At 39.5% G+C, this 18,917-nt stretch overlaps 1 protein-coding gene across 13 annotated transcripts in view; it reads right to left on the reverse strand.

Annotated features, from left to right (window-relative positions):
* Positions 1 to 18,917, reverse strand: part of CACNA1G (calcium voltage-gated channel subunit alpha1 G) — a 335,700-nt gene that overhangs the window by 7,192 nt on the left and 309,591 nt on the right. For 8 of the 13 annotated variants that reach the window (XM_082211012.1, XM_082211010.1, XM_082211015.1 and 5 more), the window contains 4 exons: positions 17,243 to 17,383; positions 11,579 to 11,713; positions 8,409 to 8,598; positions 5,548 to 5,717 (listed from right to left, as the gene is read on the reverse strand). In XM_082211012.1, the coding sequence (XP_082067138.1) occupies positions 5,548 to 5,717; positions 8,409 to 8,598; positions 11,579 to 11,713; positions 17,243 to 17,383 (636 nt within the window). The remainder of the gene's footprint in view (positions 1 to 5,547; positions 5,718 to 8,408; positions 8,599 to 11,578; positions 11,714 to 17,242; positions 17,384 to 18,917) is intronic. The other 5 variants (XM_082211006.1, XM_082211005.1, XM_082211008.1 and 2 more) reach the window with 3 other exon arrangements.

Below are 18,917 nucleotides of genomic sequence, written 5' to 3' on the forward strand. Positions count from 1 at the left end.
AGTGCCAAGGAATTGGAGGGGAAGAAACATAGAGGGAACAGGTCAGTATAGGCAATGCATAAGCAGTAAGAGATCCTCCAAAGGTGACAATGGAAAACTCCAGTTTTGAATGCAGTAGAACCTCTAGCACCTAAATAAATTGCAGCCACCTGGTTAAATGTACTCTGGCAGCATCAGTGGTTATCTCCCAATTTCTCTCACACCACCACCACTGGTCACATTATCATCTAGGCACATGAAGTCCGGATTATACAGCTACCTCTCCAACTTATGATGTTATGCACTACTACATCCTTATTACCTACAGGTGCAAATTGTGCCGTTGTGAAACTGTCAGTCTGGGAAGGATAGCAGTGCAACATGCTGGGATCAAATATAGCTGTCTATAATTGAGCAGTAACCAAATATGAACCCATCATTACAAATTAAAGGCAATGGATGATTCCAGTGTTTCTTTCCTAACTCAGATGGTGTAATGAGCAGGTATGAAAAACCACTTTTTTTCAATAGCACTTGGGGAGTCATTGATTTTATGATTTTATGAGCTTGTTCCTGGGTTGAAATTATACTCATTCACTTCCCTCTTTTCTTGCATGCTTTACAACTGTGAAAGAACTGGCTTTAGATCAGCCTCCATGGGCCCTTTGGATCAGAGCCAATTTGTTCTGGAGAAACACTGGGAAAACTAAATAGATCCTGAGATTTTATCCTTGAGAGTCCTGTTAGGCATCCCGGAACTTATGCATCATTGACTTCCAATAAGATATACAGTCCAGTACTCAATATACGCTGCCTTAATAAGGCTCTCTACTGCACCAGTTCGTGCTCTGTACTTAACTGTTTTTACAAGCAACATAACCAGACCTAGGAAAGGCCTTCTATGGCAAACTGTTCTACAGGCTTATATTGTGACACCTGAGACCATTTAAAAACAAACAAACTGGTTTGTGTGTGTTGTTGTTTTTTAAGCACACTTACAATAAGATAAAGGTCAGTGTTTGGCTCAGACAGACAAAGCAGTCACTTTTTTATTTCAACTGGGTTTGCTGTGTGTGCGTGTGTGTTTAATATTTATTTATATTATTAATATTTATTTTATATTTATATATTTTTATATTAAGTATGAAAGCGAGATTTGGGTGTAACAATACAAAGACAAGTGCCTTATTTCCTTAGATGAAATCAATGCTTAAATTATCAATACATTTCCAGTAGGGAATGGGAAATGGAGATGTGCCTTTTAGGACTGCAGGTAGTTTGCAGGGTGGGCAAAGATATTTGGAGCTAAGTAGGAGATAGGGCTGGGTGATACCTGGTTTTCAACATCATGATATATCACATGCTAACCATTGCGATATACTGGTATATCATGATGTCAAGGTCCTGGGCTGTGGAGGGAGGAAATGGGCAGGAGGATCAATCTCCTAGCTGGGCTTGGCTGGCATGTCCTTTCCAGTGAGGGACGGAGTGGGCAGGTGTAGTGATACCCCCTTCCTGGTGATCGCCCCTCACAGTGGCTGGACAGGACTGCTCTGTTTTCAAGCTCCCTTTGGCAATATATTGCCATTCTGAAACTGTTATCTCAATCTGAACTTCAAATCGGTTTCAGACAATTTATTTATATACTGCCCACCCCTAGTAGGAGGAGCTTGTTTGTGCTCCTGGTGGTGAATTTTCAGTGTTACGAGTGGTGGACTTTACTGTGAAATTTGTAACTGAGCTTCCAATGTATGCCCGGTGATGCCACCACACATAGGAATATTAAGTCATTCCCCCATACTGAATGTATTAATTAATTGGGCATCTTATTTTACTATTAATTGCAAAGCAGTACACAGATGTATAGGCCCAACACCATATTCCTACTTGAACCTCAATATTCTCAACAGCTGTCATGGAAGAAAATTGAAATATTACAGGTTCTGATCTCATGTAAAGATGTAGGCAAGATCTATAGCAACCATGGTAATAGTGTTGAGGGAAACGATTGTATGTACAGTTTTGAATTTTAATTTGCAGAGCATTTGATAATACAAATGATTATTGATTTTGGTTATACTGTCAGGCATCTTTGGCCATTGATAGTAATTATAATCCTTTTTTTTTAAAAAAAGGTCTGAGTTCACTCCCAGAAAACCAACTGCTAGGTTGATCCCTACTAAACATTTTATTAGCAGTAGAATGGGATTGTTTTACACCTTTGTTTTAGAGTCCACCTGACCCACGAACCAATGAATCGAAGTAGAATTCTTCTGAAGAAAAGCACTCTTTATAATGCACTGGCAGGGAGCATGTTCCTGAACAGAGAACAGAGCTTTGTTCTTTTAATTCACTTGATGGACTAATCTTCATCAGGGAATTAGTCATAGTCACTAGCTGCCAGGCCTTCCGGGATCTATGGTTTTAGCTACAGCAGGGGCTTTGGTCCATTCTACAGCACTGAAAAAGGTGAGGGAAGTTGAATGACAGGAGAGTCAGTGACTAAGGAACGTGTATGGGCCAGGGATGTGGTGAACAAGATTTATCTAAACACAGGTTAAGGAGAGGACATAAGCGAGGAAAGGAGGGAGAGAGAGGGAGGAAGAGAGAGAGAGAGAGAGAGAGAGAGAGAAGGAGAGATAAAATCAAATAAAAATGCATGCGATGTACATATTGAACAAAGCAGTTGGCAGATGTATGTACAAATATCCTGTTACAACTTCTTTGAGACTACTAGTATAATAAGATGGAAAAAAATACTATCAAAATGACTAGAGAAATAGCAATACTATTAATCTTGATGAGGAAGAGAAAATAGTCAAAGACCCATTACTTGGATAAACTAACATTAAAAAAAAGAAAAGAAAACAACCCCTGTATTTTAAAAGTATTTGTGGGTATGTGGCACTAAAGGTAGGTAAAAAGGTAAAGGACCCTTGGACAATTAAGTCCAGTCAAAGGCAACTAAGGTGCGGCGCTCATCTTGCTTCAGGCTGAGGGAGCCGGCGTTTGCCCACAGACAGCTTTCAGGATGGGGGGAGACCTCAGGCCCAGGGGCATGCGTCATTATGAGCATGCTGCTAATCACTCTCATTATTTTAATCCCTTTCCCTTTCATGGTTGGCAATGACAGCCATTGTTAGAAGGGGACCATGAGAGGTGGCCAAGACGTAGCCTCATTTGAGCTACTTGGGAAATATTACTCACAAGCTACAGCGTGGGCAAGACTGGCAATTTTTAATTTTCTCTTGGGCTACTTTTTGCGCCAGTGGGCTCATAGTCTCCTTACTCTCATTTAGTAGATGAAAAGCTGAAAAGACATAACAGACTAAATAAATCAATACCAGAAACACCCCCCCCCATATAGTCTCTGATGGAATCCTAACAACAAATACACCATCCTATCTAAAGTGTAGTACAGAAGTTTCTGCATCTTCATTAAAAGCCCTTAAGAATGTTCTAGGACATGTGCCAACCTCTAGTCATTTGATGCCCTTTTTGATTCTTAATGTGAAGCCAGTATCAGTGGTAAGAAGGGGGGAAAATCTGGACTAGAAAGGCCATAGTGAAGATTGCATTGGGGAAGTGGTGGTATTATTATTATACAATCACAATTCCAAGTTATCCACTCAATGCAATCAAATGTCTTCTGTGATTTATCTCTTATTGAAGGACTAAGCCCATGACAATGACTCAAAAGCACCAAGGACCAGGTTTCATCCTAGTTGTGGCCAAGGAATTGAACTAGCCATTTTGTCATGAATTATGCCTTCCTTAAACTATAATATTCTGAGACAGTGAAGTAGTGGCAGTTCTTTGTCTGGTACTTCATTAAGTACATACTTAGCACTGGGCAAACTGCTAATCATTGCCATAAAGCAACATTTTTAGGAGGAGTACAACTCCAAAATCTAAAATAATATCAATTCCTTTATGAGTGTCTTCTGTATAGTGACTCTGGACTAAATGGCTGTCTAGGGTACTTCCAGTTAATGTTTCAGCACAGAGAAAGATGATGGAACAGTTTGAGGAAAAAGAGGTATGGTATTGGGTCCAGGTATCTTGCTTCAACATTATGCCTTTCCTTGGGTAGACTGTGGCACTTCTGGACTGTCAGGAATTTCCCAGACCCACTTTGCAAATTAGGAATCAGAATGGACTTTGCATGAATACTGAGTGGCTTCACATTTTGGGTGTGATTAATTAGTGCCCTCCTGGGCCCAAAGAAAACATATTTAGGAGTCCACCAAGATGAAATAAAAAATATTCTACCTGCAAATAATAAGTATTCTACTTGCAGCATCTGCACATTTCAAATTCTGTCACTAAATGCTTCTTGAAAATGCTAGCCTAATTCCTTATGTCCAATTATAATCTGGCGTTGAAAAATGCTTAGTCCTCAGCAACTAGTTTTAACGGCTAAGAATGAAAAGAAGACAGCTAAAATGATCACTTATCACTGCAGCACTGATTCAAAAGGATTGGACTGATATCCCTTCAACGTCAAGGAGCATATTCATAGGCTGGAACCATGAAATCAATTAGATTCTTTGTTAGTGTACATTAGGCTGGCAGGCTAGCTCAGCATCGACCTAATACGCTTTAAGAATTTAGCCTGTCAGTTTAATACTCCAGATTAATGTAAACTGCTCACCTTGGAGCTTCATATTCATGTGGAGGGGCTCAAGAAATTAGCCACATTATTTTGTCATTGAAAAGGAATGTAATGGCCTGAATAAACGGGGTTATTAAGTAATCACTCGCATGATATGCTATTTCAGGAAAATGAAAAATAGCCTTTTGCACTTTGTATTACATAATATCAATCTAGCACTGAATCATTCAAGCTCTTAAAAATACGGAAAAAACTGTATCATCCAAAAGAGTTCCACTGCCAAGCTGTCAGCCCTGATAAATAAAATGTTTGGGGCAATGGAATCAAATCATTCATGTTATTTAAATAATAGGAAGTAAGTACAGAGGAAATACCCAGTTTTTTTAATGGAGTTGTAATGTGATGCAGACCTTTAGGGGCCTTGTTGTAACTCAGGTGGCTGAACTGCTGACCTTCAGGAGGCTCATGCGACTTGATCATATGGTCAACTGACTGAGCAAAGTCAGGAAAGGTTAGGAAGCAAGATGAAAACAGATATAAAAGAGTAAATTCTTGTTGGTGAAGTAAATATATGTCCTTTGTGCCACCTCCCGAAAAATATAAGGTCTGTGCTCACTTTAGAAAGCCAGTTGTCTGGATTGCACATACCATGCCAGCAACACCACCTGCACTGATTTACTAGAGACTCAGCAGATGCTGAAATGCACTGCCCATGAAGCACAGTGAAGAATGGAAGCGGTGTCACAGCCCATATAGCTCCTTAAGTTGGAATGATCTTGACATGCTCACAGAATCTACCACCGGAATCAGAATCTCCTCACTGGTTTTTCCCTTTTCAAAACAATTTTGTGGCTAGTTATCATTTCTAAGGCCCTGCTATGCAGCCTTTCACTGATTGGTAGTACACATAGACATAAGACTTGCTGCATGATAACATCGGCAGCTCAGCTTACCTGTCTGCGAAGTAACCGTTCTGCAGAAGGAGAATGCACAGGTGGAGGGGCTTTGGATTTGCTTTCCCAGTCAGGATTGTATTGGGGCTTGAGGTGGTAGAAGAGCTCTCTTGGGATTTGTAGGAGAGCATCAATGTTTGCAGGCTGAGATTGCACTGACGTCGTTGAGCCTGAGGAGGAGAGGATGGGAAACTGAGAACATTGGTAACTCAAACTGAGTTAAATAAAATTCTGTACATCATGGATGAGGATAACATAGCCTCCCATAATTGCTGGACTCCCAATTTCTATAAAATCGTTTCTGAGTTGGTTATGGAGCAATCCACCAATGTCATATTGTGTGTATTCCATATGCATTTTTCTCCAAGCTGCCTCCTTGTTCTTGGGTGGTGAATTATAACGTCCGTGAAGAGCCTCAACCCTCTCCATCAAAGCCCAAAGCATTTATGTGATTTAAAACAAAACCAAGAAGCTATTCATTTAATCTGGACCATCTCCCACAGAAGGAATCTTATTTGTCCTGGAATATTTCCCAGAATATCTGTTCTATTATTCAGGGTTATTCAAATAAACCTTCTTCTAAGTTTACTGACAACACAAAAGTTATTTTCTAACTTGAAATGTTACGTTACTCATATTCCTTATTGGTGATGTATGGCTTTTACAAACCTCACAGCACTTTAGAGAATTGCATATATTTAACAGATGCCACTCCACTGAGTTCTGAAAGGCAGCTATTTCTCAGGTGCTAAGTTATTCTGAGGAACAGAAGTAATATCTCAAAAGAGAAAGTGAGGAACAGTTATGATGATTCACACATGCAAACTGGTGATTTATTTTCTGCACCTCATTTATCCAATGTACGAGATTGCGTAGAGCAATGTAAACACCATTTTGAGGTGGATCCACAATAAGCCTCCCCCAACTGGGATATCTGTTTTATGATCTCAGTCACTTAAAAGAAGAGTTGTGCATAAATGGCTTCTCAAAATTCTCCACCCTATTTATAGCAAGATATATTTTTTTAATGGGATCTCGCTGAATTTCTGCAGTGGAAAGATAAATTATTCTTCAGTGGCAGAAGCATGGGCTCTTTCTTCCCCTCCCCAAAGTGGTTTTTGCTGTGTTAGCAGCCCGGCCACCATTTGGATTCTCCGCAATGCAATTCACCCCCTGATGTGGGAGGAGAGGAAGATGGAGAAAGAGAAGGGGTACCTGCACACTGATGACATGTGCCCCCTGCCCTGCCAGATTACCCCTGAAGGAATGAGGACCATGAAAGAAAAAAGCTGCTCCATCCCTAGCCTAGTTCAAAGAGGGGTGGAGTAGTCTGACCATGATCTGATCTAGAGAGGCTGCACATATGTTCTCAGGCAAGAATGCTTGTGGGAAGCCAACAAGCAGGACCTGGATGCAACAGCACTCTCCCCACTTGTGATTCCCAGCTGAGAGTCATAGTGCCTCTGACAGTGGAAGTAGAGTATGCCTTCACTTTGTATTTTTGAACTTTGGGCATCATACACCTTAAACATTTAAAGTATGGTGATGGGCAGTGGGGACTGTAGCCCTCCACATGTTGCCGGCCTTTAACATCACCCCTGACCATTGCACATGCTGGCTGGGGCTGGTGAGATCTGGGGTGAGAATTGTGTGGGTGGTGCCAGGTTCCTTACTCCAGCTGTAAAAACCATTACAGTGGTACCTCGGGTTAAGTACTTAATTCGTTCCGGAGGTTGGTTCTTAACCTGAAACTGTTCTTAACCTGAAGCACCACTTTAGCTAATGGGGCCTTCTGCTGCCGCCGTGCCACCGGAGTACGATTTCTGTTCTCATCCTGAAGCAAAGTTCTTAACCCGAGGTACTATTTCTGGTTAGCGGAGTCTGTAACCTGAAGCGTATGTAACCTGAAGTGTATGTAACCCGAGGTACCACTGTACTGAGTGTTCAGTTGTATTGCCAGCTAGCATAATACTGCCTGGGGCACTCACTGTCATGCTTTCTCAAGTTATAGAAGAAGGACCTGCCTAATGAAGGGACAGTGTCAGCACCAAAACTACCTGAATTAGGAGCAAGGTCATAACGTTTCTGAAGTCTCTGTCCCTGCTGGATCATGCTCTTTTGAGAGGATCTGAAATCAAGTTACCTTGGATCTTAAATTATTTCATGCTATGCTAGAGTGCCAAGCTACACTTGCTCTGCCTGATAGTGATTGTTCCCGCTTTCCCCCCATTCCTGCTGCTAAACTGTAAATGTTCCCATTACTATGCAAATTTCGATACCCTTTTAGTAACCTCTTCATGTTTTGTATCATTCTGAACAGTACTCTGAAATTATGTCCCTGTGGGAAAGCCCTGGATGATGGGACTTAGAAGGATTCTCCCCTCCCTTCTTGAACCAGAAAGATGCTTCTGTGAGAGAAGTTAATATAGATAAAACTAGACTTACAGACCAATCCTCCGAAGCATTTTTGCTAAAAACATGTCCCACTTTATCCAATTGGATGTCATTAAAGATTGGGGTGGCATCAGCAAGTGAATGGAGTTGCACACTTGCAACTCTTTAGGTGAAGGGTGACTTACACAGTTTTATATGAAATGTTCTGTTCAGCCCTAAGAAAGACAGTTAAGGCAATTAAGTTGCCCAGACTCTCATTCAGTTTTGGCCGCAAGACTCAAATCCCCCATTTAGGAAGAAATGAGATAAAGACTGTAAAGTTTATCAGAGGTTCTTCCCATGTATGGAAGAAAAACCTCAAAGCCAAAAAGGAAAAAGAAACCTAGCCAGTATCAAGACTGAAGTCTTCCGTGGGCAAGTACATACGTCTGGGGATTACAAAATTTTCTGAGGAAAACATTTTGTACCTGACTGAGATTTTTGATGTGATGTGTTCCTTTCTCCAGAAGAGTCATTGTAGATGCCAGTATCTGGAGCTTGAAACATATAGCTGTCATTTGGCAAAGAATGGGTGCGGCCTACAGAAGGCTTCCTCACACTTAGCAGATCTTTGCTTGGTGAGAGAGTCAGGGGGTCATTTCTAGAGGGGAGATTGGCCTGAAAAAGAAAAGAAAGTGCGGATATCAGAGAATGGAAAAATACGCTGTCCATACTGGATCTTGTCGTGATAACCACTGCAACATACAGGGGACACAGTGAGCATGCATGTCATTTGAGTGTACAAATTCTACAGAAACCAAATGAAATTTGCACAGATGGGTTGACCAGGAGGTAAAAGCCCTACTTTTACACTGTTAATAAAACCACCACACACAGAATGAACCACATTTTTAAAAAGAACAACAACAACAAAAAATTACAATACAGGGAAACAGAGAAACAACACTGCAATTATAAACCATGACTATTTCAGGAGTCATTGAACAAGCATCATGCCTCAAGGTCTTGTATAACAACTGCATGCTTTGCAAAACTTTGGTCATTAAAAATGAGGAATAAAATCTCCCACCACCCTGACCCCAACCAAGTGATATTTTTACAGGGGTATGTACATAACATAAGCCTAGCGTAATATAAACAAGTGGGGGGGTATGTGCATTTTATGGAAGACAAATCCTTATTTGACCTTCATTGACTTTGTGTTGATAAAAACAGGCCGCATAGAAAAGAAGAATTATTGGGGGGTGTTGGTGTATTTCCAACAACAAGAAAAATACATCCTTTAAATAAAAGATTAAGTTTTAAATGCTAAAATAGGCTATTACAACACTGTTAAATGAAGACAATCTCCAATCCCATGCTGCCTTTTGTAGTTGGTGAAAATTTATCTACCAAGAAATCTTTTGTATTACCGTACAAATCTCCTAAGGAATTTCTAATGTATTTCTCTAATGGTAGAGCAAAATATAATTAGTGTGCATGGTAAAACAAGATAAAACCCAAAATATAATATTTTTAAAAAAGAGAAAAAGAAGAAAAATTACCAATGTAAGGTTAGCCAGTCATATATGACTTCCTTGCCATGTAGAATGAATTTCCCTATTCTTTGATGATTTTAGATAGGAAATTCATCTGTATCTAAGAATTCTCATGAACATATAGGTCTACCTATACCAAGAGGGTTTCCCCCTCAAATCTTGATACAGAAGACATCCTATTACAACTGGTGCAATGACATGTTTTCACGTTTCATTGTAGAAACTGGCCCATGCTCAGATGGCTTCAACAAATGTATTTGAAATTTGGGTGGTTTTCTGACAAGATGAGATTGATATATCAGTCATGGCTGGGATGCATAGCATTGCAAAAAGTACCCCTCCCCTTAATATTTAGGGACATCAATGTAAGGTTAGTTTTATGAGGCACTGATTCTGGCGCTAGAAAGCCAGCTGTGGAATACCAATTGGGGCATTACATGAGACTAGGTGTAGACTGCAGAAGCCATTCACAATATTTGCTACTGAAATTCACCTGAAATTTTGGATGGTGCAGCCATCTCCACAGTTTTCTAAGCAGACACTAACTCTAGTGTACTATCTGACAACATTTTAAAAAATCATAAATTTGTATTTTGATAAATTTATCACAAAATTGACTCCCTACCCAGATGTCACAAAAACTGTTTTAATAGCAATTTTTTTTAAAAAAAATCTACTGATGTGTGCATTTTTTCAAATGAAGTACAGTGTTGAAGCCTAAATGGTGTCATATCAAATGGAGTTGCTCAGCTGACAGTAAAGTTTCTATCACTGGAATGGGAAGGAAAACAATATTTTGCAATTCCCCCTTCCCCTACAGCCCCACCCTCTAAAATCTGGATTGGAGGACCCCCCAGAGCAGATTTAGAGAGTGGCTGGGGGCTGCAGAGGAGAGGGAGAATTAGCTGAAAAATGATTTCCTCCGTCCATGCTCTGCTGATGGAAGTCTTACCGTCAACTGAAAGGCACCAATGGATTCAGCCCATTGAACTTAACTCATTACAGAAAATGTTAAATACTGAAGGTATGCACACTTTATTTTTCAAATTTAAAGTTCTCTGTACCTGTGGATATCTTTTTGCAAAACTGAAATGTCTTGCTATGACCACCAAGGGACTTGACTGATATATGGCCTCATGAAAGTAACCTGTTGAACTGTTAGGGTTCTCAGATTCAGAAATCTATTTTTAAGACTTATGTTGATGGAGGTCAGGATGTTCTCTCTATTCTAGTATCTCAGTTTGAAAGAAAATGGCCCATTTAAAAACATTCATTGTAGCATTCTGAGTCTTTTGCATATGATGCCATGAAGCATGATGGGAAATACTGTCACGGTTTAAAGATGTGTTCCAAATAAGTAATAACTATGATGACAATCTACTAGAATGGAGAAAATTCATCAACACAACGCACAGCTAAAGCTAGGTATGTGAACAAGAGAAAACAAGGATGAATCCACTAAATGTTGGAAGAGAAGTTATGTCTGTTGTACAGCAGAAATAAAGCACTTTATTGCTACACATTAGCTATAAATGTCTAATGTTTCAGGAGGAGATGGTTAAAGCAGGGCTCAAAATACTGGTTAAATGTTTCATAATGGAAAAAGTCACTCTTTATTCTAGAAAGTCTGATCAAAGCGGTGACTAAAAAGTCTACAACACAAGCAGCAATGCCAAAGGTTCAAGTCTGATAGCTTATGCTTGAAAATTGTAACTGGGATTTGCTGCCACACCTTCTAGGCAACTGCTTTTGGAATCATTTTAAGTTCAAAGAAGCAAAACCTAAGCGGGATCTTTTGTGTCATGGCATTTTCCTTAAGTCCATAAACAATAGAAGATCTCTCTGACGTTGCTTGAAATACTCTCATGTTTAGTATGTGAAATAAGTAAAATTAAAACATCCGGGAGCCACCTCAGAGGTAATATTGAATGTAAGCCCAAATAGAATGGTACTACAGGTATTTTATTTGTTCAAATAAAAAAAGTTATGTGCTGGTTAGAAATATTGCTTATCTGAAAATGCCATAGCTATTTCCCACTTGAGAACAGTATTTAGAACCCTGTAAACATCAGAATATACAGTGACCAGTGAGTATGTACATTGCTCTCCAGGGCATTAAGTAAGAGTGTGTTATTATCATCAGGAAAAGAGTCATCCGTCAGAGCTAAGGACCAGGAATTTTCAGAGAGAATATCTGACGTCAGAGACAGAGCCTCCATCTCAGCTAGAGGGATCTAAACAAGGGAGAGATGATCAAACATAAGAAACCAGGACACATGTAAATGTCTTTGAGAAAATAAATGCTATTATCATCACCATTACCGCCTAAATACTAAGGCGCCTAAATACTACCGCCTAAATACTAAATACTCCCCTTCTAAATAAGTGCATTTGTATAAGTGCACTTATATACAAATTTGTATACAAGTGCACTTGTATACAAATGCACTTAAATAAGTGCATTTGTATTGTGCATATTATTTTGTGGATAAAGCTAAAAGGAAATGGAGACAAAGTTTAATTTTCTAAAAGTTCTAAACAAGCTTACATATAATGCAAGGTGGAAATCACCAACTGCACAATAAAGATGCACTGATTAATATATAGTCTTTTGAGGTGCTAACTGAGGGAGCTAAAGCTTCAGCTGCTCTTGAATTACTTTTTAAAACCATGCCTAATTACATTTAAATGTTCCATGCTTCCAGAAATTCTACTCCTAAATGTTATAATAATATTCTGCTTGTGTTTGGTCAGCGGCTCTGAATTTGTTGTTGTAGTTGTTGTTGCTGCTGCTGTTTTTAAAAAATGAATTTGGCAAGCTGGGGTCCAAACAGCTACTTTATTTGCACCCCAAGTAAGGATGGTCAAATTTATCAATTTTGGATTCTCTCCTTTCCTCATTTTCAAGTCATAAGTGCACTTTTCCACATCTCCAGTTCAATGTGCATTTTAAAAAAAAGTCCTCAAGAATGTTCCCTAGCATTTTAGTGTGAATTTCTCCCATGAGTTTGTATATAATTTTGTCTGACAAACACATTTTTTCCCAAAGAATTTCCCCCTAATATATAATGCATTTTTCTTTTGCTATTTTCATTAATATATATATTAGGCAAACTTTGCCCCAGTATATTCATAGAGTACGAAAATTAAATTTTCACACACTTTTGCAAAATTCAGGGAAATGCAAATTTCAGAGTATATTGCTTCAAAGTGAACTGAATTTCTCCCCCATCTCCACATGTACCTAGGATGGGTTTTGCTAGCCAAAAGGCACAAATAGCACATTTTTTCCTGCCAGTTTCAAAATTGCTTGCTCAGTGGCTGAGGGAGCTGGAGTTCAAGTTCCACAACCCCAAAGCCCCCTTGGGCATTCAGAACTACTGAGCCTAGCTCTTTGGAGCCTGAACCCTGCTAGGTGTTCAGTATATTATGTCTTCTCATTTTTAAATGCTATAGTTGCATTGCAGATCTACTTTGTTGTGGTGAGATTACCATCTCAGGAGTACTTCTGTACCCTAGTTCAGAAAAGTCTGATGGAATCAGTGGAACGGCTGAGGAATTGCTGGCTTTCATGGCTCCGTAGATTTATTTGAAGCAATTAAGCAAAACAAATACTAGTGGACATGCACTGAACATTTTCTGTGTCACATTCAATAAAATAATAATGTACTGCTAATCCCTTTAAATTTGAGAATCAGTTGTTTCAAACCAATAAACAAGCAAACCTAAATGCTATCTTTAACAGTATGGTTTAAAAATTGGATGTTAAGATTCCTGCATTGCAGGGGGTTGGGGCTTGATGACCCTTGAACTCCCTTCCAACTCTACAATTCTTTGATTCTATGAAATAGTGACGGTAGCCTATCCTGAATAGTAAGATTCAGAGCACTAAATGCAGATTTAGTTATCCTTTAATCAGACAATCGGGGTGATTAAAAGGGGTGTGTGTGTCTTCCAACCACTCAGTGCACGTATAACAAGAGGGGGTTCCAATCTACGTAGCAGAGGAAGTAAAAGTAATTCTTCAATACTGTTTAATCCAAAGAAAATTGGTGTATCCTTCTTGTATATACCATTAGCAGACTTGAGCATATCAAAGCTGAGGGATATCAGTCCAGCTCTTTCCACTACCGTTAATGGGATCATGGTCTAACGCTGTCACTTGTTTTAAAAAATGAAATCCAACTCTTTATTTTAAAGTTCTCTCTAAATAAATACATTTTAAGACCTCAGAGTGGCCCTATAACAGATCAGTGACAAATGTTTTGTTTTGTAGTTTATGGACAATTTTTAGAATCTATTGCAAATATCATGTCAAGGTGGCCCCATTAATAAAGGAGGCCCACTGCTGCCATCATCCTCAAACAATATGCTTATTGGTCTTATTGGTCTTAATATGGAGTGTTATGGAGTAATTTTCTCAAAGCTTGGCATCTTATTTATAATTTTTTATGTGTGCCTTCACAATACCATAGGCTTTTTTCATTTTTGCAGGAAACATTTATCGTGCCATAAAACTGGCTTATACCAATGGCCACTATTACATAAAGATATATGTCTATTCCATGTCTTCCAATTCCTCCTTTACCTCAGCAGTTCATTTTTTATGCCAAAGAATTAGCGCTTTTACTTTAAGTGCTCAAGCCATCTGTGTCCAATGGTAATGAATCTTTCAGGATGTAGTGTGGAGACCAGGACTAGTTGTATCTAACCCAGAAATGTTAGAGAATCTCAAAGAGGGCTAGGGAAGTCAGCAATGGTTGAGTTAACCTCATTTGATTTCAGGAAACAGTCTATTTAGATGAACATCTATAAATCTGGTCGTTTTCTGAATTTAAATATTTTGATCTCTAACATGTTAATAAATTCAGTAACACTGTGTCCAACAGCTCTCTAATAATAAGAATGATAGTACTGGCATAGCGTGTAGTATTGTGGTATTCTAGCAACTCTGTGTTGGTTGTGAATGGAACAAATACTATGCAAACAACTTTGAACTATCACAATGAGAAGGACTCTCGGAGGAATTCAACATTGTGCAGGGCAATCATTCTAGCAATTCAAGCATTTTGGCTCACCATATGGAATGATTCCCCCCCTCCTCCCCACGATTTAGCCCCACCCTGAGCCAATGTGGGAATGAGGAGGAAGCCCTATTGTTCAGGACTTCCACTGAAGGGACTCATTAGTTGAATCCCACCCTCAGGCTCAGTAAAAAAGCATGAAATATTATCACTAATTCCATGCCACCTAATGAAAGTGTGATAACTAGGTGCAGGGCCACAGTTGATGTGGCAACAAACAGATTACTGCTTCGATAGCTCATTGCCAAATACACAACTATAATGTGAGAACCTGAATGTGTGTATCTATCTCAGGGAGAAGATCCACATGTTCCTTGCCAAACACCAGGGACAGGGAGTCTGGGGCCTGCTAGATATTGCTGCATTTCAACTACTATCACTCCTGGTCATTGACCATGTTGACTGGTGCTGGGAGCTGGAGCCCAGCAACATCTGGAGGGCCATAGAATGCCTGTTCCTGCCATGCATCAGACACCGAGACAGGTAGAAAGAGAGAGGGGGGAGGGATTTTAGTTTTCACAACATTTCTCATGTCTCTTCGGATATGGGAGTAGCTGGCAAGAGCAGCTGAATGTAAAATTAGAAAAGGACCACACAGCATAATTCTAAAAACAGTTATGAAGAAAGTTCCTCAGATTCAATAGGATTTGCTTCTTAGTAAATGTTCTCAGCCTGATAATTGCTTCACACAAAACAGAAAAAAGATCCCATGGTGGATACCATGTTTTCAATAGAGAGAGCTCCATTTTCAGAAGTGCCAGTGGCCAGGAGAATCAACAATGATAGTTTACATGTGGAAGAAAAAGGGTAACTTTCGGTATGCGCTGTTTGTGGCAGGCTACACTGCCATTATTTAAAAATGTGCCTCCTCTTTCATCCTTGGGAGAAACCAGTCATCCTAATCATCAACCTAATGAGAGTCCCGGTGTGATATACTGTGCTGGGCAGTAAGAACTAATGACATAGGTGGCTGGTTCCATGTGGGAAAATAATAACCATTCAGCTGTTACAAGTATGTGACGCCTACACTGCAGGGCAATCAACTGGCTCAGACCTGGAGCGATATAGATACCTCCACCTTTTTGAACTGCCACATCCTACACCCATATCTACAATATATTTGCCCTACCCTAAGAGACAAGGAAGTTTCATTAGTGAGCTGCTTAAAAAGCTGTTAAATCGAAACTTAACTAGAAACTTAAACCCATATTAAGGCTGCAGTGCTTAGTCAATTAATTGGTTAGAATAATTAAAAAACCTGAAAATGTTTAATTGACCAGAAATGCCCCCTGGTTAATTTGGCACTGTGTGTGTGTGTGTGTGTGCGCGTGCGTGCGCGTGTGTGCCAGTACTTACTGTAGATGGCAAATCTTAAAAGAGGCAATTTCCCTTTTCTCTCTCACAAGAAATGCCAAAGCTACCCTGACTTTCCTGATTAATCAGTATGCCCTTTTAATATGCTATCAAAGCTTTAATTGATTATAATATTTTATATTATAATATTTTGGTTCAACCTGGAATTGGATTTGAACATATACACCTTTTGAACAAATACACCTTTTATATTCACATGGAGCTAATCAGAAATCAGGTACACTGATAGTACTGGAATTGTCCTAGGTTTTAAATTACATAATCTGCTTTGACACAAGGAATATACTAAGCAAGGTGACAACCCCCATACACATACTGAACTATCTTCACATCTGGTTTCACGCAGGCCAGCTTATTTTCAACACCCCAAAGTGGTCCATGAAATTCAACATAGGCTTCCATGCAGATGAATGGAAATGTTCACAAGAGCAGCATCTCATCTCTACGCTACCTTACAGCACAATCCTATACATGTCTACTCAAAAGTAAGTTCCCATTGAGTACAATGGGGTTTACTGTCAGGAAATTGAGTGTAGGATTGCAGCCTTAATGACATTCTTATAAGCTTTCCAGCGTAATCCTATGCATGCTTACTCAGAAGTAAGCTCCACTGTATTTAACAGGGCTTCCTTCCAGGTCAGTATGCATAGGATTGTAATGCCAATGCACTAAATACTTGTCTAAACATAAATCTAGCTATGGTTATAGTCCTATACATACTGATGGAGGAGTATGCCACTGAATTCAGTTGGCTTTCTAACTGAACATGCATAGGACTGGGTGGTAAATACTAGGGATGGAAAAGGAATTTATTTGGTCAGCATTTTTAAAGCGAATTGACCCAGTTTGCTGGTCCCAAGCTTATCTGCAGATTGAAATCTAATGTCATTTTGGTTCCAAAAATGGATACAAAAATGTGCAAGGAAAATGCATATTTTATGGGGAAGAGATATGCACAAAACGCATACTTTAGGAGAACGTGTGGACATTTTCAATTCACATTTTTCATGGTGGTTTTTTGTTTTTTTAAACACAGGCACAGAAAACAGGGGGACTGGTCCTATGATTGAACACGTGAAAAACTGACACAGAATGACAATAGGCTGATCCATCCATCCCTAGTAAATACCCATCTCCTCTTAAACAAATAGAAATGCATTTGCCATTCTGCAAAAGTAGTTTTTAGTCACTTTCGGCCTTGATACGCCTACTTTAGATAAAAGTAAGAAACCCTCTCTCTCTTTTGTAATAAAGGTTTCAATCTAAATTTAGATAGAAACTTTTCAGGAAATTAGTAATATTAACCTGTTTCTCAGAGTTGTAATTGTCAGTAGTTGGAAGGGCATAATGATGGCACACAGAGCCTGATAAGTTGTCCATCAGCTTCAACTCTCCTTCTAGAGATTCCTGGATCAGCAGTGATATGGTATCAAACAAGTGTCTTTCCTGGGAGGAGTGCCATATAGCATGCAGAAAAGGATAAGCCAGGCCAAAAGAGAGGGGCAGAAGCGGGGCAAGGTAGGGGGAGTGGAAGAAGAGAAAGAAGAGATAATGAATGCATGAGAGACAGAAAATAGGAGAAGAGACAGAAAAAGAAAAAGAATGTTTTCAGACAGAACAGCAGTTGTTGAAATGGCCAGGAAGGGAAGACAGAGACAGAGAGGGGAAAAAGAACAGTGCAGTAATACCACAGTCAGAACCTTTCTTAGACGTTGCTACACACTAGACCAAAACTAAACACGATAGTGCTCTAAGACTGGTGGGACACATTACATTCATTCATTCGTAAGTGGCTACTGATAGAAATATTTCTACTTTGCAGAGCCATCCTACTTGATAGCAGGGAACAAAACTGAAGCATAGCTAAACAACAATATGCACAATTTAAAATGGAGGTGGGGATGGGAGCCCAGCATTAAGCCTGAAAAAAAAAATCCATACTTTGGCATCACTTAACCATGTAAGAAACAGAAATGGCCTTGAGAGATGCTGGATGATTTGCAGTTGTGCTCGGTGACTCAAGTGTTGGCCCCTCTGAAAATTAGACCACTGATTAAATTTTCAAAAGCACAAAAAGTGACAAAACTCAGTGGATTTCGACTTCTGTTTTGTCTGCTGGTGCTGTTATGCATAGTGCTTGCAGTGTGGTTGGTATTTCCCAAGGCTGGGTCCTATACTGTGTAAACAGTCTTTGAAGGCTGGAGTCGCTTGTGTGACAGATCACAGCCTGTGTGACAGATCACATGGCTGCCAGTGAATCTGTCACCCTGCATCAGATCACAAACACAGATATGAGGAGTACCTACCTGAGTCTGGCACCCAAATGTCACTGGATTGGTGTAGGATTCAGTGACAACCCAGCTGATTTGGAAATCTGAACTACACCTCAGGCTTTTGCTACTAGCTGGGGAAAATTCAATTATTCTATATCGCAGATGAAATCTAAATACTCTGATTTAAGTTATTCACAGTCATAACCTAGTTTCCTTTGACTTCCATGATTATTAATTTTGGGGTTTGTGCGATGCTGAATAGTCTAGTCCTATGCATGCTTCCTCAGCAGTAAGACCCACTAACTTCAATGGGACATATTGCTGAATAAGTGAATTTAGGATTCTGTAGCGCCTGAGATAGTCCAGCAGAAGTTTGGGATTCGGAAGACCTATGAGCTTTTGAAAATTTTAACCCAAGTTCCAAATGACAGGCTCCCAATTTCAAAAGTGTTTTCTCAAGTGCTTACACCTGAATATTAATACATAGCATAAAAGCTTCTCAAGCAATATGATGGCCGATCACTTAAAAGCAGTACTCTCTATGCAGGCAAGTATGTATGATGACATATACCCTTATGAGCACAGTGCATATACTTTACGGAACATGCAAGCAAAGAAGCATGCTGCCAGTCACATAACTTTGCATGGCTACATTTTAGGAGCTGTATTCCTCTTTCATCATGTGCTCAAATAACCATGTTAACACA

Source organism: Podarcis vaucheri (assembly GCF_965113315.1).
Source record: "Podarcis vaucheri genome assembly, chromosome: 2".
NCBI classification, from domain to species: Eukaryota; Metazoa; Chordata; class Lepidosauria; order Squamata; family Lacertidae; genus Podarcis; species Podarcis vaucheri.